This window comes from Callionymus lyra, chromosome 15, assembly GCF_982586985.1.
Source record: "Callionymus lyra chromosome 15, fCalLyr1.hap1.1, whole genome shotgun sequence".
Classification (NCBI taxonomy): Eukaryota; Metazoa; Chordata; class Actinopteri; order Syngnathiformes; family Callionymidae; genus Callionymus; species Callionymus lyra.
Genome location: NC_141832.1, coordinates 8,766,114 through 8,789,279, shown reverse-complemented (window position 1 = coordinate 8,789,279; position 23,166 = coordinate 8,766,114). Strand labels below are relative to the sequence as shown.

The 23,166-nt window shown below is 42.6% G+C and overlaps 1 protein-coding gene across 1 annotated transcript in view; it reads right to left on the bottom strand.

The window, feature by feature from the left end:
• The window catches only part of LOC148064793 (uncharacterized), a 30,360-nt gene extending 7,405 nt beyond the window's left edge, over positions 1 to 22,955 (bottom strand). The window contains exons 1-4 of the mRNA XM_087808679.1: positions 22,690 to 22,955; positions 8,283 to 8,900; positions 6,642 to 6,723; positions 141 to 361 (exon numbers count right to left, since the gene is read on the bottom strand). Of these exons, the coding sequence (XP_087664805.1) occupies positions 141 to 361; positions 6,642 to 6,723; positions 8,283 to 8,832 (853 nt within the window). The 5' untranslated portion in view covers positions 8,833 to 8,900; positions 22,690 to 22,955. The remainder of the gene's footprint in view (positions 1 to 140; positions 362 to 6,641; positions 6,724 to 8,282; positions 8,901 to 22,689) is intronic.
• Between the last annotated feature and the right edge of the window lie 211 nt (positions 22,956 to 23,166).

Sequence of the window (23,166 nt, the reverse complement as noted above, 5' to 3'; positions counted from 1 at the left end):
TAAGACACGATAACCACAACTACAACTTTTGCAAATATATATTTCTTTTTAAGATGAAAAAAAACCCATCTAAAATTGTTAATGAAAGTTAATTCCGGGTCGTCTTCCATGAGAAATGAAAAAAACAATCTGGCCCGTACCTTTTTTCGCAGGCGTTGTCGTTTTAGGAGCCTGCGATGACAGCGGCTTGCCAGCAGAGGGAGTCGTGGAAGCTGGTTTGGAGGCAGCGGGCCTGGCGGCGGAGGATGGAGTTTTCGGCGTGGCAGGTTTGGACGATGCTGTACTCTTGGTGGTACTGGAGGTGGGAGGCCTGGTGGCGCCCGTCGCGGGCCGAGATGATGCGGGTGTTCCAGCTGCGGGCCTGAACAGAGTTTGGAGACATGGTTTAAAAGAGAGTCATGAAGGTACATGAAGGTCTCCTTCATCGTCAGCAGGTCGACAACAGTTTGATTCAAGGGAGAACTTCAGTCAGAACTAACTTCTCAAAGCAGAGGCTGCTTCAATATTCTGCCTTCAGTGAAGCAGCAAGTGATTCCAGCACGCTACATCACCCCCCCCCCCCCTCGACTAAACTCTGATGAAAGTGGATGAGAGTTTTGGCCAGAGTGTCAGACCGCCTGATCTCCTCTGAAGCTGGATCCAAAACGTCAAGTCTGAGCAGAGTCACCCACATGTACTAGTCTTGACGAGACCCGAGTCGACACTCGGGACTCTTGCTAAAAAAAAAAAAAGAGTTGTTGTGAAGAGAGAGAGAGAGACAGGGAGGGAGGGCGAGCCTCGAGGAGGTGGCAGTTAATCTTTAATGTAGAGAGAACTGAAATAACTTCTCCACTTCCACTAGATGCAGCAGCGAGGGCACTCAAGCTCCCTCTGCCACCCACCGAGGTTAGGTAAGACCCAAATCTTCTTAGGCGGCAGGATCAGCAGGTGGTTAATACAAGCGAGGGTGTGGTCAGTTTAATCTCAGCGTTCACTTTCAAGTTTGTACAGGAGCGACATTAAAACCGGGATTGAAGATTCCTTCGTGATTAGTAAGTCCACGATGTGTTCAATGTTTGAAAGGTTTATTTGGGACGGTCTCATTAAAACAGTGTAAATAAAAGGGATGTAAGAAAACATTGAATATTACTGTATCGATATTTAAAAGCACTGTATCCAATTTTTTTAATTAAACATGCAAATATTCACCATGTTTGTCCATTTTTGTGTTGCAATTAAACTCCTGGCCACTAGATATGTCGGCCAGGTAGCTATTATCATGTTAGCTTAAGGAAGACTGAAGCCCTGCAAGATCCCGGTGATGACTGAGGACCAGAGGATACAGTTGACTCCAGCAATTTAAAGCTGATGTTTGGACAAAAACAAATAAAGGAGTCATGTGGTCTGTAAATTCTGCAACACCAGAGTCAAGTACTGGACAATACTACACATATATCCTTGTTACTACAGTATCACAACACCAGAGTCAAGTACTGGACAATACTACACATATATCCTTGTTACTACAGTATTACAACACCAGAGTCAAGTACTGGACAATACTACACATATATCCTTGTTACTACAGTATTACAACACCAGAGTCAAGTACTGGACAATACTACACATATATACTTGTTACTACAGTATCACAAAACCAGAGTCAAGTACTGGACAATACTACACATATATCCTTGTTACTACAGTATTACAACACCAGAGTCAAGTACTGGACAATACTACACATATATACTTGTTACTACAGTATTACAACAGCAGAGTCAAGTACTCGACAATACCACAAATATATACTTGTTTCTACAGCATTGCTATATCCCAACATATTGTATCGTTGCCTTGTATCGTGAATAACACAACAAGGCAAGAATAACTACAACATTCGAGGAGCTGAAGTCCAAATGTTAGACAAAGAAAAAATATGATGATAAGCGAATAATATTGATCCGATTAATATAATCTCATCTCAGCGACAGAAGGCGGCGCTGATGAACACCAAGTACTGAGCAGGATTTTCATCACAATCTTTGGCCAGAGTGACTCACAATGAATCCGTCGTCTTCATTTGTCTTCTAATTAGGATCAGTATCAGCAGAAGGGCCGAGGCGACCACAAGGCTCTGACTTGTCTTCCTACGACACCCGCTCGGCGCCAAACAACCACTCAATGGGAGGCTTGTGTGCAGAGAACTGCGGACTTCATTGTGTTCTGCTCACCACGGGCCACGTTTTCGTAAAAAAAGAATCGTCACATTGAAGTTAAGATCCCGACTGGAGACATCAGATGACCGTTAGCGGCTTCAGGCACAGGCGGGTGATTCAGGTTGGACTCGCCGATCTTTTATACTGACGGCACCGCCGCATGTTTAACCCCTTCCTGGATCGGAGCAGGAGGAGGCTGTTCAAACATGGCCGCTTTTGTTTCCTCGCCGGTTAAGCCGTGATTTAAATAATGAGATGCACCGGCGCGGCGCTGAATGCGCGAGCGAGCCTCGCTGCAGCAGATGAAGTCACGGCGACGGTGATTAAGGAAGCGAGTCGCTCACGGAAGATAGGGATTCATGAGTGATTAAAGAAGAAGTGTTGACACCTGCCGTTGAACCAAATGACCCCCTGTTTAAACACACACGCCCCACTTTTGTCACACATCCACGCCCACTTATTACCGCTAATGTCCATTTGGTAATTGGGTGCAACGACAGCACGAGTCCACAGGGGCGGGCATCGGAACCGCACCCACGGCACCACAGAAGATTTACAGTCCGAGGCGACACGTCCGCCTCTTTGTCTCTATGACGCGATGACGAGGGAAAACACTCACTCCCGGGCTCAATCATGAGGAGGGTTGGAGTCCAGATCCAGCCCAATAAACGTTTATCTCCCCCCGCGGGACCATCGACGAGGGCAGCAGCGTGACTAATGTGAGAACACGAGTGGCTGCGATGGAGGCCGAGATACAGCTGAGAAAAACCTATTTTAAATCTGAGGTTTTCCTGCTGTTCGACACAACCTTGAAATGACAAACACACCATAGGTGATGCTCAGGGTTTCATTTGAAGTCTTTGCTGATAAAAAATCCCATTTAAACCATCTTGGGATTCAGGTAATCCGTGAGGGAAATGGATAGATCGCAGCTGGAAATATTACTGTAGAAGTAAAAAAAAAGATTCTTGCGAGAGAGGGCCGACGTGAAACAAAAGAATCTGTTCTCAGCAAAAAATCAGAATCTCTTCCTCCTGCAGGACTGACGGGAGCTCCGCAGGGACACATGACTTATTCAACCGTGAGGCTTCGCACCACCGACGCCGTTTTTGTCTCGATCTCCTCTGCTGCGCCGACATCTCCTTCACCTCCTCGTCGTAAATCTCTCCAGCAGACAAAAATCGCAGGTCGTACTAAATGTATATTTATCAACAGAAGGCAGATTTGACATGAGTTTTACTTTTATTTTTGACATCGATATTCTCTGTTTCTTATCTTATATTAAACATCCTTATAAGTCACCATATCAAAATGAATATTAGCTACTTTTTGAGCCATATTTGGCCCCCAGGCTCTGAGTCTGACACATGTGATGAACAGCAACAAACCCTTTAGTTACGCTTAACACCAGTCAGTCTGTTTACTCCATGTTTACTCCCCTGGACAATTGGATTGTGTATTGGCAAAGACCTGCGATATATTTTAATACCGTAGTAACAAGTATTTATATGTGTAGTATTGTCGAGTACTTGACTCTGGTGTTTCAGAATGTACAGACTCTTGACGAAGTCGTAACTGCTTTCATTTGTTTTGAAACCAAAATATGTCCAAACATCAGCTTTAAAAGCTACTGGAGTCACTGTATCCTCTCGTCCTCAGTCGTAACTGCTTTTCATTTGTTTTCAAACCAAAATATGTCCAAACATCAGCTTTAAAAGCAGCTGGAGTCGACTGTATCCCCTGGTCCTCAGTTGTAACTGCTTTCATTTTTTTTCAAACCAAAACATGTCCAACCATCAACTTTAAAAGCTGCTGGAGTCACTGTATCCTCTCGTCCTCAGTCTAGAAGCCGAAAGTTGAATTGCAACACAAGAATTAACAAATGCTTTTAATATTTGCATGTTAATTGTAACTAAAATGTCCTCAGAGTGGAAGTCGAATTATTTAATTTTATACACACTTTATTAGAATATTAACCATTAAATAACTGACTTCTTACAAAATATATATATATTTTTTAAATGATAAAGTGCTTTTGATATCGATCGATAAAGTGAAAAAAATATGTGTGTGCAATTTTCTCAAAACCTTACTCAATGAAATACTTTCCTCCATCGATTAAAATAAGAACTTGCAGGTCAGAATAAAATGTATCACAAATTTTTCTGCAGAGTTTGTAAATTTGGAGAATGCTTACAAAGTAGGCTTTTATCTTCCGAAGTAAGCATTCATCAAAGAGTCAAAGGACTGTTTTCAAAAGAGCTTTTCTGAAGCATCCGAGAGCCGAGATTTAATTTAGCTAAGTGAATCTGGGAGGAAAAACACTCCAGAGAAGCTATAAATCACATTGATTTCACTTACGTGGCTGTGTTGGTTTCAGAACCGGGACCCGCCACAGTTGGACTCAAATAAATCAGCCCATAATAAATACGTGGAGCGACTAATGCGTCCGTTGAGCTCCGTCGCCTTGTTGAGAAATCAGAGAGGTTTTTGGGGGGGGGGGTGTCATTAAAGCAAATTTATGGCCGTGTCGGGGCGCATCACAAACGCACATATGCTGAATTAATTGTGCCCGGGGGGCGACACGCCGGCAGAGCACCTCCAGTGTCAGTCAGAGCTGCTCTGCTGTCACGGGGATTCATGAACAGGTGTTTTGGAGTGACTGGGTTGACCCACGACAACCAATGAGAGTATTTGACACGTGTTTATTTAACGATAATTACTGCTATATCGCTCATAAAATGGTAGGTGTGACATCACAGGTGTCTGAAGTGGTAGAACACTGATGATGTCATCATAAAGTAGTTTGATTGACAGGTTTCCTACAGATCAAGTTCAATTCAAGACGTTTTTAATTTTAATTTAAATTTAAAACCACTCAACAAACCATCAAAATTAAGAAAGAATACTTTTTATGTTCATTAATTTAAAGCATTTTAAGATGTGGACGGGAAAAACATAATTTTATTTATGTGCAGACTTTGCTTTGATTTAAAAAATAAAATCTTCTCATCAGGACCACGAATGGACAACCAAATTCCAAATTTAAACCCCGGTTATTTAGGGTAAAAACTGGATGTCCGGCTCAAGAACACTTCTGTTATTTAATTTTTATACAGTATGTCCACTTAAATGTACAACTTGTTTTATTGTATTTTATTTGAGAAATTGTATTTAATTCATTATATTATCACTGTATTCACCAAATACAATTCCGTATACAAAAGAACTATGAACAAGTTAACTTTTCGAGCGGTAAACTTGTTTTAAATGATGGATTATAAATCGAACTAGTTCATTTTAAAGTCTGTGAACTGAACTTTGAACATAGAACGTTAACTTTTTTAACACAGGGGGAAAATTCAGAACCTGCAATTATAAAATAATCGTAATTAAGGAAGTAATTATTATTTGTAAAGTGCCTTTTCTCAGACCCGGGTCACAAACAATCTAAAACTGAATGTTAGTGGTGGTTGTGAGATCATCACAGTCTTTTGTGGTCGAACATTTTTGAAACAGGAATTTTAAAAAACAATAATCAAAACATAAGAAAACTGTCTCACAAGATGTGACATTTTTAGACTTGAAGATATTATGTACGTTAATACTTTCAAAAAAACCATACTTTGCAGATGATGCAATTATTTAACCAACCAAAGTTTTAAGATTCATAGTTTAAAGGATTTTTAAAGGCTTTTTAAGGACCTGTATGAAGCCGGATTCAGGTGAATCTAAATAAAAGCAACAACACAATAAACGGCATGACAACCATCATGGAGGAGGAGCAGGTGAGGAGGCGTGTTGTAGTTCCGTCTGCTGGATCAGCGACACAGTTGTTGTTTAACCAACAAGACGAAGAGACGGAGAGATAAGCTTCAGCAAACGGCGGCGGACGTGGAGCGGGGTCAGGTTTACTGACTTCAAACATTAGGTTAGCATCAGATAGTGTTAAGACAGTGTGACGGGAGTGAGCTCATGCTGATCTGATTACACTCCAGCAGCTACCAAAACAAAGCTGCCTTTTCAACTGCAGTTTAAAAACTCGAAGGGAAAAGATTGTGTTACCGATGTTTTGACTCCAAACCTAAAAACAACATTTCCTCTACGAATCTCTGCATCATTCACGGCGTGTTTCGTAAAATCTGGTGAAACTCTCGCTGGCCTAGTTCGGCCCACCTGGGCCTTTATGCGGGGTATCATCGTGAGTCCGTCTGCGGGGGATGTTCGTCCAAACGACTCAGGAGACAAACAAACCATAACCTCAAACGATAAAAACGCTCTTTGTGAAGCCGCTCTGACGACTTTACTCAAAAGAATCCGCTCGAGACAAACGCTGATAGAATGTCTGAGAAAACGGGATAAGAATAGACGGCGTGCGGTCCGTCTATATATAGACGCCGGAGAATCTGGTTCATACGAGCGTGCTTCGGTTCTGCAGCTTACCTCGTCGTCTTGGGGGTCTTGTCGGCCTTGGGCGTCGAGGCCGGGCTGGGCTTCGCCGGGGTGGACGACGCGGGTTTGGGGGCTGTCGGCAGAAACGAGGAGAGGAACGTGTGATTATTGTAAACAAACGGGTCAGGACGTTTAGATTTCACGCTGCATGTCATGATGGGATGTAGGGCAGATGAGTCGCTGGATTAGCGGCGGTCGTTCTTGCGTGTCTAACGTACGACGAGGCGAGTACGCGTCACGTCATTCCACAGCACAGATTCTCTGAGATGCATGTTTATATTAAACACGTCTTTCGGTGGCGTTTTGGCTTCAAACGAAGACATTTTAAACTCTATTTAAAAATGATTGAAATCATTCTTATATGTTCTATAGAGCAACTTTTTTTACAGCACGAACCGCTGCAATTTCGGCATTATATTCACGGTAAATACAGAAAAAAAACATTGGTCGAATATAGAGTTTGTGTTTCACTCATTATCACTAGTCTACGGATTTACTGTTTGAAAAAACTTGACTGAAACAACTCCTTGACGTGTCAAGAGTAAATGTTGTATCTGGAAACCTGTGTTAATAATTTTGTATTTAGAAAGTAAGAAAGAAAGAAAGTAATAGTTATTTGTAAGGTGCCTTTCTAGACCAGGGTCAGAAAGCGCTTGAACATTCAAAACTAATACACAGTAAAAAATACAATGTACAATGGGGGTGTAAGGCTGGATCTGATCACTGATGTAAGGAGGAGCCTGACCTTGAATAGATCTGAAAGTAAGAACCAGAATTTTAAAACTAATCCTGAAAGAAACTGGCAGCCAATACAGAGTTTTAAGGATCGGGGAAATGTGAGTTCTTCTACTGGAGCGGCTCAGAATTCTTTGCTGAGTTATGTATTACCTGCAGGCGAGACAGATCCTTCTTGTTTAGACACGAAAATAAACTGTTACAATTGTCTTAACACATGGATAATAAGATCCAAATCTTGTTTATTATTATTGTTATTGTATTCATGTTTTGTTTTTTTATCCTTTTGTTATCGGAAATGTTATTAAACATTTTCTTTAACGCCAGTTTGGAGTTTGAAAAATCTGATCTATTTTTTTCCCCAAATTAAAATACCTTACAGACAGTAATAATCAATAGAACAGAAATGATACAAATGTATTTTTCTTCCACTGCTCCCTGGAGACTCAAAGCAGAGTCAGAGCTCGTCCACGTCAAAGTTCGTCTTCTGTTCCCAAAATCAGGATCAAGTGAGATCAGTAAGTTTGTAGCAGTAAGATTGGTATCTTTTTTAATATAGAAGAGAAATACTCTTTAATACAAAGTCAACACACACAACAAAAAGTGGGGTCGATAAAGAGCATAAACTGCGACTACAGTCTCTACAAGGGAGCAGTAAAAGTTAGCAAAACAAAAGATCTTTGGCGCCGTATGTTTGGTCTTTGCGTTTGAAGAGCCATATTTATATAGAGCGAACTGGACTCTGGCGTTTTTAAATGCATTCTGCAAATGTAGGTCACCATCCAACAAACAATGTGGATTTGCCGCTACGTTATAATCCGAGAGTCGTCGTAGCAATTGTGTGTATTTGTGAGCGACTACTTCTCATAGGTCACTCAGTGACATTTAAAAACCCACCTGCAGGCTTCTTGGCGGCGGCCGGCGTGCTGGTCTTGACACCGTTGGTGGCTGCAGAAGGCGGCTTCTTGGTGGCCGTAGTTGACTTGGTGGCAGGAGAGGCGGCCGCGGGCTTCTTCTCTCCTACTTTAGTGACGGTCTTTGTAGCTGTGCCGAGGGGCTTTTTGGGCGGAGCCGATGTTGCGGAGGTCTTCTTGTCCGAAGCGGCGGCGGCGGCGGGCTTCTTCGCCACTCCGTTGGTCTGAGGTTTGGAGACGCCGTTGGCGAGGCGGCTCTGGGCCGTCGTGGGCCGTGAGTTGGTCGTCGTCTTGGTGGCGGGTTTCGTCTTCGCCGTGCCCTTGGTCGCGGTTTTGGATTTTGCGTCGGCTGGAGTCTTGGTCGCCGAAGGTTTCTTGGGTTCTTCCGCTTGCTGCTCCGCTTTGCCTGTCTCGCCTTCGGCCTGCTGAGCTGCTTCCTCGCCTGAGGCGGCCAGGTTGGCGTCGCCTGAGGCGGCCTCGGATTCTAACGTGTCCATCGGCTCCTCCGCCACGACAACCCCGTCTGGTTTCATCTCGCCCTAGATTTAGCTGGCGCTCACTTTCCCGGGACGATCTGTGGCACTCTGACGGGCGCTCGGGTCTGAAGAGACGAATCAGATAAAAAAATATATAGTTAGCCGACAACAAGATGAGGCATGACTAGAACTTTCTCATATCAGCAGCTCGAGGAATGTCGAAGCCTGGATCAGATCAAACAATTGTGCACGCCCTCAAAGTGTGAATGCAACTTCCTGTTAAACAAAACAACCAGAATTTACTATTTTTAATGAAGAATGTCATGCTTCAGATGCGTCCTGATCTACTATGTGAGTCATGTGCTGAACGGAGCTAAGTAAGGGTCAACTTACTGACAACAAAAGCCACATATTCTACAAATAGACTGTTGTCTGACTGATGCTGTGCCGTACAAATGACTCTCCCTCTGTGACATTCAGAAGCTCAGCGACAAACTTGGCCAGAGTAGCTGCACAAGTCTGACCTCTTTTTCTTCTGTGACACGAAATCATGTCCCATCAAGAGTGGGGACCGAGTGGACAAACATTGGCGAGACAACAAACTATTTATTTAATGATATGTTTGTGTACAGAATATGTGTCTCAAACCCAATATTTATATGGAAATATTTTAAACTGTTACGTGTCGTACTTTCTCATAGTTGTTAAAATCAAATGTTAGCAAAGAAAAAAAATACAATATTTAATCTTAAACTAATTTACCAGGGAAGAAAAAAAACAGTCTTGTTTTTAGGGTTGTGTTTAGACAAGAATACAGGGTCAATGATACGATATATCATGATACTGTAGTAACAAGTATATATGTGTAGTATTGTCCAGTACTTGACTCTGGTGTTGCCGAATTTACAGACCACATGACTCTTGACGAAGTCGTAACTAATTTCATTTGTTTTTCAAACCAAAATATGTCCAAACATCAGCTTTAAAAGCTGCTGTACTCATTGTATCCTCTCGTCCTCAGTCGTAACTGCTTTCATTTGTTTTTCAAACCAAAATATGTCCAAACATCAGCTTTAAAAGCTGCTGTACTCATTGTATCCTCTCGTCCTCAGTCGTATATGCTTTCATTTGTTTTTAAACCAAAATATGTCCAAACATCAGCTTTAAAAGCTGCTGTACTCATTGTATCCTCTCGTCCTCAGTCGTACATGTTTTCATTTGTTTTCAAACCAAAATATGGCCAAACATCAGCTTTAAAAGCTGCCGGAGTCACTGTATCCTCTCGTCCTTAGTCATCGCCTAACGTAATGACAACAGCTGGAAGTATATTGAAACACAAAAAATAACAAATTCCAATAATATTTGCATGTTAATTGTCAATTTAAAAACAGATTTTTATTTTATTTTATACACACTTTATGGAAAAATAAACCATAAAAATAATCTAATCTAAAACCTTGATGAAAAATGATACTGTAGCGTGAAATAAAATATTTAGATATTTAAGTGACTTGATATTTTCTCACACCCCTTAGTGCTTGTTTAGTTCTTGAGACTCCGGAGTGTTTGGAGGAAGATAGTACGAGTGCGACATGTTGGAAGGGAAGCGTGGGGCGGCCGGAAACATGCCTGTGAAAGTTTACAAACAGATCGGATCCGGCCGAGTGTGGTGATATAACCTCGGAGGCGACTTCGAGGTCGAACCCAGAGGAAGAGGTTTGGCCGGCGGAGCCTGGGAAACCGAAGGAGGATTTGGACCGAGAGCGAGAGAGAAAGAAATGAGATCATTATATGCTGATGTTTTGCTGGTCCAACTCCTAAAATCCAGACGTCTCTCGTCATCCCAGTTTCCACTGACCCATCGCGCACTCATTGTCCTATTTTGGGAACACAAGACATCATCTAAGTGACTCTCCGTTCTTTGCAACTGTTTCCAGGCACTTCTCTTTGCTCTTTGTTTATGACAAATCGGACTTTAAAACTGATTTTTATGCCCATTTTCCCCTCCTAAATTTCCCCCCCACCTCCCGCAGAACAGCTCTTCGCTGTTTTCTTTTGCACAGATGGCCGGAGCAGCTGAGCGAGGCTGGAGGGGGCGCCGAGGACCCATCTACGCCTCGTACAAATAGATGCTCGCTCAACAGGCTTGCCACCCGAAACAACAACATGGAGCGAGCGACTCTCGTGCCACTCCCTACGGTCACAGGAGTTTTAAATGCCATTGAAGCAACATAATCCGAGCAGTCGGTTGAAATATGTCACTAATCAGGACCGACGGTTTGGCGAGGGCAGGGTCAGGACTGGTGCAAAAGTTCAAATATATTTTCTTATAATATCAACACTGAGCTCAATTGTAGTCTCCAGACCCTCAAAGTCAGGATTCACGGTCCCATATATGGTTGATTTCTTTTGACTCGATCCGAGTCGACAATTTTTATGTTCTGCTTACACAAGGACTAGACTCAACACTGGGGTGTAAACTTGGCAGCCAAGCGTGCATTTTGAGCGACAGAATGCTTCAGAAAACCGACTCCGGCGAAGAAACCCAAAAAACAGGCTCAGACACAGAACGTCGACGGGGGAAAATGATTATCTCGTCTCAGAGAGAAAAAGAAACCGGGACCGTAGCCAACCCCAGAGTTCATCCGAGTTCCCCCGCTTGACATGATACCTGTGATCCTGTTTAAGTGACAATTAACTACATGGATGAACAACGTTTAAAAATCTTCAAAAATGTTCTGTGCCTGTAGGCTTGAACACCAGCTAGAAACCCTTCTATTGGTGAGAAAATGATCCATTTAATCACAGTATTTTAATGCAAAAAAATCTACAAAAATTGTGATCTACAACCTGAGTGTATGCATATTTATCAAAATAACGTCAATATTAACCAGCAGAACGTGCCGGGGACGGTTTATATTTGGAGCGACCACAGCCAGAGGAACACATCTCTTTCCCTCGCGACTCTGGAGACAGCTGTGGTATTGCACTTGTCTCTTTGTCTTTATTGCTCACTCACCCGGGTCCTACGTCATTAGGGTCGTCGCTCAGCCGTGAGCGTAAACATGCTACGAATCAGGGCAGGATTTTTTTTTTGGATTTTTTTTCTTCTGTGCGTGAAGTCCACTTTAGTGTTATCGGATCGGACAGCAAATTAGCAGAAATGATAACACGCCGCTTTGTTTGCCACCAAGACGAATCGGAAAGTCGCCTCCAAACATCCTTCTTGACCTACTTACTGACGACTGGTGAAAGAGTTGTGAAGTCAGAAACAGAAACAGTCCCGTATCACAAGTAGATTTACTAGAAAATCATCCATAAACCTTATCTTTTGTTCATCATGAATGATTAACGTTGTATAGAAAAGTGGATTATTCAATCCAAAAATGCAACATGTTGATTTTTGTCTTTTTTTAAAAATTGTTTTTTGCCTTTTTCTTCCTTTCTTCGATGGCTTTTTTTTTCTTACCGTACGTATAATATTATAATATATTGTGTGCCAATTATATAACAACACAATCACCTGAATTTTAGGGATAATTAATTAAAAGGAGGTGTTTACTGTATATAATTTGTCTGTATTTTGTACTTTTCTTTCTACAAAAACCTTAAAAAATAAAGTATAAATTTGCCTTTGTATTACTGTGTTTCTTGTATGTACCTGATGGGTGACTTGAATAGGAGTACCTTGTTGTATGTATACTACATATTATGGATATGTCAATTATGATTGATGTTAATTGAAAATAAACAAGTTAAAAAATAAAGTAAAATAAAGTATAGCAAAAACAAACAGAGGAATTTATTAGTATAACTGACTATGTGTCGCCTGATGTTTTTTTTATATGAATTATGTTTTCCTAATTGACAAAATTACCAAGATTTAAATTAGCTTCACAGGAGTCATGACATACACTTTGCATCAACAATAGTTTGATTTTTTTAATCCCAATTCAAGAGTTTAATCTTCTGTTGAGAAGAGAACCCAAAAACATAAATAATAGCATCAGTCATGACTCCTACTCGCATTCGGGTCAGAACCAAACGAATACTTAACGTGGTCGACGTGGGCTTGCCTTTCATAAGTGCCTCTGGAACTGTTGCCGGCGTGTTATATAAACAAGTCTATGAAGGTTGAACATATAACAACCTAAAATACTACCTAAAAGTGGTGAGAACAGTGGAGCTCTGTGAGTTTGTTTCAGTGGTGATATCTAGACGTAAAGGTATGTTTCCTCCTCAACTAGAGTCAGCGCTATTTGAGAAACTCCTGCATTAAAACAGTCCATTCTAGGTTAGAAAAAAGGTTCCAGTGAAGCACATCTCGGAGCTTCTCGCAGCTCGGAGGCCCGGCAGAAGGATTGATATTCCAGTACTGGCTTGGACGTGTGCTGCTAAAAGAGAGGTCTGCGGCTTCCAGACGAACCGATCAACCCTTAAACCCCCGAATGAACGAGACTCTGTGGAAGGCAGCAGATGAAATGCTTGTATCGCTGAAGGAAGTGTGGTTTGAACTCGTTCTTTCAAAACGATTATCGATATTCCACTTATAGCAACTGAAGATGGCGCCTGTGTTTATTCAGACAATCCAAGACAGCTGCTCATGCTAGCTTCATCTGCTCTCTTTCAAAATGTGAGAAGAAAGAATAGTAAAAAAAACCTCTTTTAACCCAAATACAAGCCGAGGTTCACGGATGCAGCCACGCGGCTCCTATCGTCCGCAAACATACAACAACACAGGATACATATCCGACAACTGCTTCCTGAGTCCTGACAGCTGTGGCTCCTTGTGTCCAAAAGGAGAAAAAAAAAAGAGACAGAAGTGAGAGTCACTGAGTCGTTTTCTAGTTTGAAATGTTTTGTTTATTTGCATTTCTGTTTGTGGTCGACCTTTTAAAAAATGTCTGTTTTCTATTAACCGTGCGGTCGAGCTGGCGAACGAAAAGAACGAAAAGTTTGCTGAGAAGACAAAACCATCCTTGTTGGAAAGATTCCCCACTAATTTATCTGGAAGTTGATAGTGGTTACGGAAAATTTAGAGAAAATGTTCCAATTAAAGATGCTTTAATTCGACAAACAAATACCTTTTATTTAGGAAAAATTGGTTATTATTGATTACTAGGCAGTTATACAGTCTTAGCTTTGCAAAAGATGATGATTCAAGTTACACGTTGTTGAAAGAAACACATGTTAACACGATAACGGTTTCCTTTATTTCACAATTTACTTTGATGGTTTTTAAATCATTTGACAGTCTTTATCAGGAGTGATCAATGAAGTTTCTTATGGGGCCACAACCTCACTGTCATGAGGGGCCAAAAAAAGTATAGACAAAGATAAAAAAGAGTTTCAACATGATGGAAAAACAGAGGAAGAAGCAGGACAAAGCTATAAAGTAATAGTTGTTTAATTGTACTGTGAAACTTTAATAAAAATGCAAAAAGCAACAATTGTCTTATATTTTTCAGTAGAAGAAGTAAAACGATCTAAAAATAAAGACAGAGAGAATGATTGGTACTTTTGTTTGATAGTAAACTATTGAATTATAGTTCATATCAGATTTCCTGCTCATCTTTTTTCCCCACATCGGTATATTTTAATCTACACAATTAAACATTTTTCAGTTGTATCTACAAACAGTTGTTGATGTTACGTGTTTGTTTGTATTGCCCTAAAGAGGACTTTGGTAATCTAGCTAATAAATAAGCCGACTAGCTTTAGATGAGATCATCACTCCCGGCATCATCTCCGCCTTAAAACCTACACAGGACCCATAAAACAAAAACATGTATCTGTGTGTGTGTGTGTGTGTGTGTTTGTAGACCGCCTGTATCTTTGACACAATACGCTGCTTATGTCGATGGCGTCGATATCTGGCGAGCATCCAGCCGAGCGAGGGATCTAAGCTTTTTCTCACCGTCTAGACGCGAACGCGATGCTCTTGGATAATCAGGTCATCGACATGTGTGTACAGTCAAGTCATTCTTTGACCTAATTTTGAGTCTTTTGCCGTATAATTTGTGGTAATTAATTACACAATGTGTCGACGACGAGAAGACGGAAGGTTTTTTTTAGTACTGAATGATTTTCGGAGTCAAATCTTCGCTCAAAAAACAAAACAAGAATCGTGATTCGCTCCCCGTGGTCGGCCGAGCGTCCGAGGGCACGCCGGAAATGCGTTGGTTTAAAAGTCAGTCCTGCCGCGGTTGCACATATGCATCCTGTGAGCCGTCCTCTATCCCCCGGGCCTACTCTAAATAGTCAAAGAGAGGGATTGTGGGGGAAGGAGGCAGGAGTGGTGGAAAGGGGGGGTGGGGGCGGAGAAAAGATGCAACAAAAAAAAAAAAGAAAGTGAGTATTTGATGCTGATCCGTGGAACTAGCTTGATAGAATTACGCGGGACATAACTAATGCGCTCGTAAGAGGATAACAGGGTAGAGAGACGGCGCCGTCTGTTTGTTAGCTCGCGGACGTCAATGTTTTTTGAAGGCATATTTAACGAGCATCGGGTGACCCTTGACCCTGTAATTGACAAGCTTTTATCTCAGTCAACACGAGGCCCGGGCTCGGGTGTTTGCGCTCTGGCGACGCTAATACACTTTTCGGGCGTGGATTGAAACGTTCAGAACGACAGGATGGTACCGAAAGGACAAACTTTGGGCGATTCAATGTTTTTTTTTCTATTCTCGATTCAAGTCTCCTTCAAATCAGCCCGAGACAAAAACAACACATCAATCATTGTGTGTCGTGTGTGGCTCGTGTGTCACTCCACTGAATGTCAGATTCAGTCCTCGGTTCGGAGGACGAGGGAGGAATCGAGAAGCCTTCGTCCTGGCACCGGGCCCGAGATTGTCTATTCAACCAAGACTTCACTCAGAAGGGTTGGCTCGGGCCGCTCTCCATCCCATCATCGAACTCACTCCCTCCACCTTAAGTAACATCACCGGGCCAACAGGAAGTATAAGTCTTATTGTGAGATTGTCTTTTTATTCTTGGAGGTTTAATTTTTACTCATATCTGAAGTCTATATAATTGTTTGACATCCATAAACTTTCTTATATAAAACACTGGCATCATAATATGTCACCACATGATCATCGTCTCTGGAATTCACTAGCACCCCAACTCAGAAACATTGACTCATTCCCCCAATTCAAATCACAACTCAAAACACATCTGTTTAAAACTGCTTATTCTATTTGATGCTATTCCTCTACCTTTTTTTCTGCTACTTTTTATTCATACATATTTTATCGTTGTGTTTTAAATGTTTTATGTATGTAGCCTATGTATGGTGACTTTGAGTGCCAAGAAAGGCGCCTTTAAATAAAATGTATTATTATTATTATTATTATTATTATTATTATTAATCTACTTGGATTGTAAAGCAACCATCCAGCAGGCCACATACAATAACATGGCGGGCTAGGTTTGGCCCCCAATGCCATGAGTTTGTAGACTTCTGTAATGCCCGATCCAAAGCTTAACTAATAATATGTTTTTAGTCAACATCTGTGAATGTTTTCGGATAAACAAATGCGCCAATTTTAGACAAGAAATGTGAGAAACGGATGACGAATAAATCTGCACATAAACTCCGCCACACCCAGAGAATAAGTTGTTTAACTCTGTGAAAGACTATCAAACAAATCAATGAACCACAGTCGGCGTCAACCTCCACCGCCTGAAGGTTTAAGGTAAGAATCCGCCTTCGTTGATGTGTCGTCGCTCTCACATTCCCCCCCCCCCCCCCCCCCCCCCGAAAAAAACACCCCCGACCTGAGGTCAGGAAACCGCCTCTGTGCCGCAAACAAATAAACTCCAAACAAAGCTCGTCGCTGCCCATTGGATTCCTGGCAGCCAGTGGGAGGGCCGGGAGGGCCGGGAGAACTCTGGAGCCCGGGATGAGGAGCGAGGAGACAACGGGGCGAGGGGGAGGGAGGACATTCACATCATCTGAATGATGTCAACGTTCAGGATTTCCCACACACAGCCTGGATTAGGGCAGCATGCCAAGGTGGGAAATAATGGTTTCTCTCGTCCCATTATTTGTAAACATTCGTAAGATGGACGCACTTTTTTTCCTGGTGTCATGTGAGGTCCCGTCAGGCTGTAAGAGGGTCATACTCCTGTTAAGTAACCGGGCGACTGAAGCGTGAAAACATCACCGTGTTACGATGAGAGACACGCTAGCATGCAGTAGAGGCTATGAATGAGGACGAGTAAAAGAACGAAGGGAGTCAAAGAAATGAGGCGGAAATTCTGAATAAAATGAATCTGTGTACCTGACAGGAAGTAGAAGTCGGACACTTTTACGTCATCACCACTCACTGACTTCCAGAAGAGATGAAGACGAAGACCGGACACTGACCCGCTGAGTTGGAGGAAACCACTCCTGGTCCGTGTCCTTGTTTACGTCTATAGAAGCGACAGCTTGTGACACCGACACCTGGAGCATGTGATCGGGTCAATCGTGCTAATCCCACGGACCGTTTCACTCCCGGTTCACTCTGAAGAGGTTGAATAGGAGTCTGGCTAACCTGATTAGCAGACCAACTACACGGGTCGACACATCCTCCTTTCTTCTGGCTCCCCCCCTCTCAAGACACCTGTCTGCCAACAACACCTCCATTGAAGGTTAACAAGTTCCTTCTTCTTAAGGAGCGGCTGATCTATCTGAGTCTATTACCAATGACTAAGTACCTCCTGAAATCTCCCAAACAACCTCGGCGACAGACCTCAAGAAGTTCCTCCTGATCCTGTTTACAACTAGGAGACCACATTTTAAACCATTATCCATCGGCTTATTTGTACTGACTTTTTCATAGCGCCTTTTCTCTAAAGTATTCGAAGCCCTACTCGACTCTAATCTGTAGTTTTTTGAGTGGCCTTGAACTGAACGTGGTGGGTGGGGTCATCATGAAATATCCCTGCGAAACAGGGTCCACGTACTTTCGTACGAGACACAAATACGAACAACAACAATGGAGGACTGGATATGTTTGTCGCCCACAAGTTAGAAAAAGATCTGGAACTTTTTTCGCACTGACACATCGTACTCCTTCTCGCAGTTCTTTACCTAGATGCTTGGTTTGTTTCTTATGTTGGGACAACTGGTACTAAAATATGAAGTATATTATCTGCTTGACCAGGTAGAGTTGAGTATAGCCAAGGACTAGACTAGTGTGGCTTAACTCTCCCGCAATTCCTTCACACAGACAGATCTATAGCGTCCTTTAAGCTGAACTAATCGTACAAACGGTAATTCCATGCACTTGTAAATGACATAATTGATGTACATTCTCCTCTCACTTGGTTCACACCGCCCCCCCCAGCCAACACACCCCCTTTTTCAGCAGTTTATACGCAACATATTCATGCATAAACGACAACCCAATCCTTCCCATGGTGCGTTCAGGCTCCGAGGGACACGGCCCCCCGAGGACCAGCATATTAACACATGACAGAGCTCGTTAACCCCGGACAAAGCGAGATGCTAATCTCGTACAGTCGGCCCTCGACAAGAGCTCTGGGGACAGAGAGAGGGACCGACACCGACAGGGAGAAGGGAGAGTGACAGTATCAAATGAGGGACGGACCCTCAGTTCGTCCCAGAAAACCAGACAATACTGCAGGCGTCAACCCCCCGAAACAATACAAGCAGAGACACGAAGTGGCTATAAAAAGACCCCGGCAGCGTCCACTCCTGCCTCTGCCCTCTGGTGGCTCCACCACCTGCAGGGTTTTTTTTTCGGGGTCTGCCGGGAGTTCAACTGTGTAGCTATTGATCGCCCAGGGTGGGGACCAGAACCACAGATGGACCGGTCAGAGAGAGAGAGAGAGAGAGGAAGTGCATTAGCCAGGCAGGCCTTCTGATGCTGTTAACCAATTCCCCGGAGAGATAAGGGAGATACAAGTGACATGTTGGGAGGAGAGAACAAAGAGAGAAGGTGGGGTGGACGGGGGTACAGCAGAGGGAAAGTGGGTAATCCCAAACATAATGACAGGAAGCAACAGACAGAAGCAACAGAAAGCTACTTTGTAACATGAAGAGCTGTCGGGAGCTTCTCCATAATGGGACACTCGCCCCCAAAAAACTTGCTCCTCAACGGGGGTCGAGTAAGATCCTGCCCCGGACCAGCTGGTGGCTCGGATCAATGACACCGAATAGGAGGTGGTAGGAGGAAGGCGGGCCCCGGGGCATCTGGACAGGAGGACGGGGTGTGTAAAGCACCGGTGAGATGCTTCGGCAACTCACTTGATCGTGTACCGATCCCAGCCACGCGCGGTGGAACAACGGCGGACCTAAGAGGATTATCTCCCGTTTGAAGAGGGACACGTTTTCGAATGGAATTCCATTCCCCCCCCCCGCGGACATTTTAGACCCATCCTGGGCTTTCTAGGAACAATGGTGCCACCACATCTGTCCAGCTGGACCTCTTTTTGTGAGCCAACAACTGATTTGATGTAACTAGAAGGAGTCTCTACTGTCACCAAATGGTCGAACGTATTAAGGCTGTTTTTCAACACAATATTTTAGTATTGCGTATTTAGTATTTAGTATCTGTCCACAGAACATGTGCCGAACTCAAGGCCACTTCAAGGATTACCAGATGGTTGCTTCAAAAAGAAGATTAATGTTCATACAATGACCTATAAAGATACACAAGATACTGAGATATCGGTGTCAAAGATTAACCAGAGTCGTCCAACACGATATTATATAGATATTAAGGGAAGGAATTTGTTGGATGTTGGAAAAAAACAGAGATAATTAAGATATGTTTAAGAATAAAGAAGGGTCAGTTACAAACCCTAACCCAAGAGACAATTATACTAACTGGTTACTGATACTTGGATTGCTAAAGGACAAATAGCTTTAAATACATTTATCTATTCAAGATTTATATGTTATTTTAGAAAACTCAGTTCAATTTCTATGACCATACTGAAAAGTGTATTCATGCAGCTGCAGATAAATGAGGCCTAAAAAAAACGACACAAACGTCATGTTCTGACAACTGTGACACCAGCAGCCGGTTCTGCTATCTCGCCTGGAACACAGAGTTGATTTACGCTTTATCATCACCTCCCAAATTCCCACAAAACACAAGGAAAATCCATCCAATTGTGCACTTTCCCTTCTGATAATCTCCAAACAAGCAGCTATTGTTTCCTCTGCCTCTTAAAAAAACCAGAGCAGTCGATGCTCGTTCACGACGGTGCAAGGGTCACCTTTTTCAAAAATCAAAAGAAGCCCTGATGACCCGAGGCACAGGCTCGCCCTTGTCACCATCGCCGAGCGCAGATCTGGTTCTGAGTCACACATCCCAGCCGTCCTGAGGCTCAGGCTGACACACGAGTCTATTAATGCAACATTCATCGCTGCTCCCGGAACCTCGGCTTAGGTCGAGAGGCCAGCTGGGAGCAAAATAGGTCATTAAAGATTTAAAACCGCCCCAAAGTCCTGGCTGACGAAAGACACTTTGAATTTATTCTGACAATAGAGCTGATTTTTAAGAGGATAATCTCAACGTTATGCAAACAAAAAGGTAATGTGAGCAAATTTGGAGGCAAAACTGGTTTAATTTTTTTTAATTCAGATACTTGTCATTGTTCTGTAGTGAGTAGTAGTGAAGTTACAAATATTTTTTTTGTATATTATCTATGTGTTTAGTATCTCCTTCATATTTTCTTGAAACTTTTTTAATGTACTAAAATGTGTCAAAAATGCATCAGACAAATTAGAACTGTCAAACTAAATAATAGAGTGGTTTTTTCACTAGTTTACTTGTCAATAGTCACATATTAATGTCACTTATGTTGTAATAAATCATCTTCCAGACAGTACATTTGAATATAATGGAAAATGTTGTGAATTTTTAAAAATGTATAAAATAATAAATTTTATTCTGGGACCTGAGACCAGGGGTTGTGTATGTGACACAATACTGTAATTCTATAAAAAATAAATACAAATTATTTCTCTGAAGTTCGTTGTGGATTTTCCTCACAAGAACATGAAAAAAAAAAGAAAATGTATTTATTTTACTGAGTCTTACTGAGTTTTCGTGTGTGATTTGTGGATTTATTACGATCTCTGATGCAACGAAAGACATTAAATTACATGATTATAAATACATTTATAAATACATAGCTAAACGTATAAATAAACATGTGAATACATATAAAACTGTCACAACAAATTAAATATTTTGACTTTGCTATTTCTGTGTATATATATTTATTTACACAATTTGACATTTATTATTATTCATTTTGCTTGCCGTATGAACATTAATATTTATTCACACATTTATTTCTTTAATTATTTCTAATGATGTCATTTATCGACCTTCATTGACGACAGGTATGTGTTCTGGTCGTTCTGGACGGTGAACTCGGGGTTAAAGGATAGAAAATCGTGGGTAAATATGAAAGCGTGGGAAGGATTTTCATACAAATATCTGGTTTCTAGCTTCTTTTTTTTATACTATCGTTGGGATCCCCGGGTTTACAGTGGCGCCACTCATGTCTCGTGTGAAGCAGTGATTCTAGACACTTCTTGCAGGAGTGTGTCAGCGATCAGAGACAAAGGGAAAAAAACGATTCAGCCACTAGAGCCACTCACACAACCTTCTTTTTGTGGCTCTTTCCACAAAGTGAGCATCTGCTGTTGACACGGCACTGACAGGCGAGTGACATGGTCTACTTTTCGGTTAGGAAAAAAAAAAAAATCGCTATTTATTCATGAGCGATAAATCCTGAAGTGCGGTTTTTAATGGTCACTAAATTACATTTCACATGATTGCGTTAGCTTGTGTGGGTTTTTTTTTTTCCTCCCGGTCCTCCATTTCTAACCGCCACCAACGGTGAGTCAGCCATTCTCTCCTCCCGGTTGCACACACTAGCATGACGGCTACGCTCACCTTGTGCCAGCCCCGGCGCGACCAAGTGCTTTTTATTACTCACCAAAGAGGGGGTGTGTGTGAGGATGACATCAATACTTCGGGGCTAGGATCACCAGTATTGACCAGTCGTGCCCACATGGCCACCATGGAGTCTGAGTCGATTCCCTGCAACATCTCGGGGGGGAGTTTATGGGTTACCGTTTTTTTTCTTCATTATATTAAAAGGGCTCGAACCAGGGGAGCTGGCACCTCTTTTTTTCTCCCTCTAGTCCATTGTTTGTCGGCAATTTATCTTGTTGAACTCATCCATCTCGTGGAGAAGGAGCCGCTGCAGGCCCTTCACAAACTCCCCACAATGAGGTCACTCCTGGAGGTGAAGCTCTTTCATTGTCACTACACAGTAATAATAAAAAAAAACACTGCCATGACATGACATCAGAGCTCGATATGCACAAGATAAACCTTTTAGAATGTTGAATTATCTGTGGGAATTCCCACTGGGATGCGATGAATGTAACATTTTTCACCCCACTTGGTCCATCACTGAACAATAGCATCTAAAACCCACCGTGGAGAGGAGGGAGGAGAAACTTTTGAGAGGGAAAGAAATAGCAAAAAAAAAGGCGTTCAACACGTCTTTTGGGGGGTTTTAAAATCGATTTTTAGGGATTATTTTCCGGCGTTTTTTCACGTGTTTTACGTCCCCCCGGATACGCCTGCCACCGCCCCATCAGCCCCGCTCCCACCAGCCTGACTCACGCTACAGAAAAAGGGCGATGACAGTACAAAAAACAACTATTTGTGTCATTTAAACAACACGTTTAACGCGAAAATTCAGTCACACAACCAAAAAAAAAAAAACGAAAGGAAACGGATTTGAAGAAGCGTTTGTACGCGACAAGACCGGGAGTCTTTAATTAGCTTAGCATGTAGCCTGGTTTATCGTTCAATTTAATGGGAAAAGCTAATAAAAGTGAGTTAGCATGCTAACGCTAAACCTTACCAGTCGGTGCAGCAGCGGCGGCGGCGGAGCAGAGGAGTTCCTCCCCGGCAGATACGCCCAAGTGTCGGGTCGGCTCAACCCACCGACTGGGTCCTCGAGTCCCGGGTGAGGAGGAAAAAAGGGAGGATGAAGACCAGGTGGAGGAAGAACGACTTGACGAGTTGTATCGAGAGAAAAAAAAAAGGAGGGGATTCGAAACCGCCAGACGAGAAAGTTCTGCCGCCGACGAGCTCCGTTAGTTCACGAGTGATGCGCGTTCACTGTCGGAAAGAAAGGAGGAGGATGACGCGCACGCACGCGCACAGACCGGCGAACGGAAGGATGGACAGGCGGAGGAGAGGAGGCTGCTGCTGCCTTCAGGGGCCCGGGAGAGTATGGGAAAAAATCATGTCAGCGGTTATTGCGTTGTTTTTTTTAGTTTACTTTATAAAAATGGAATTAAAATAATAATAACTACAATGAATCCACGATCTTTCA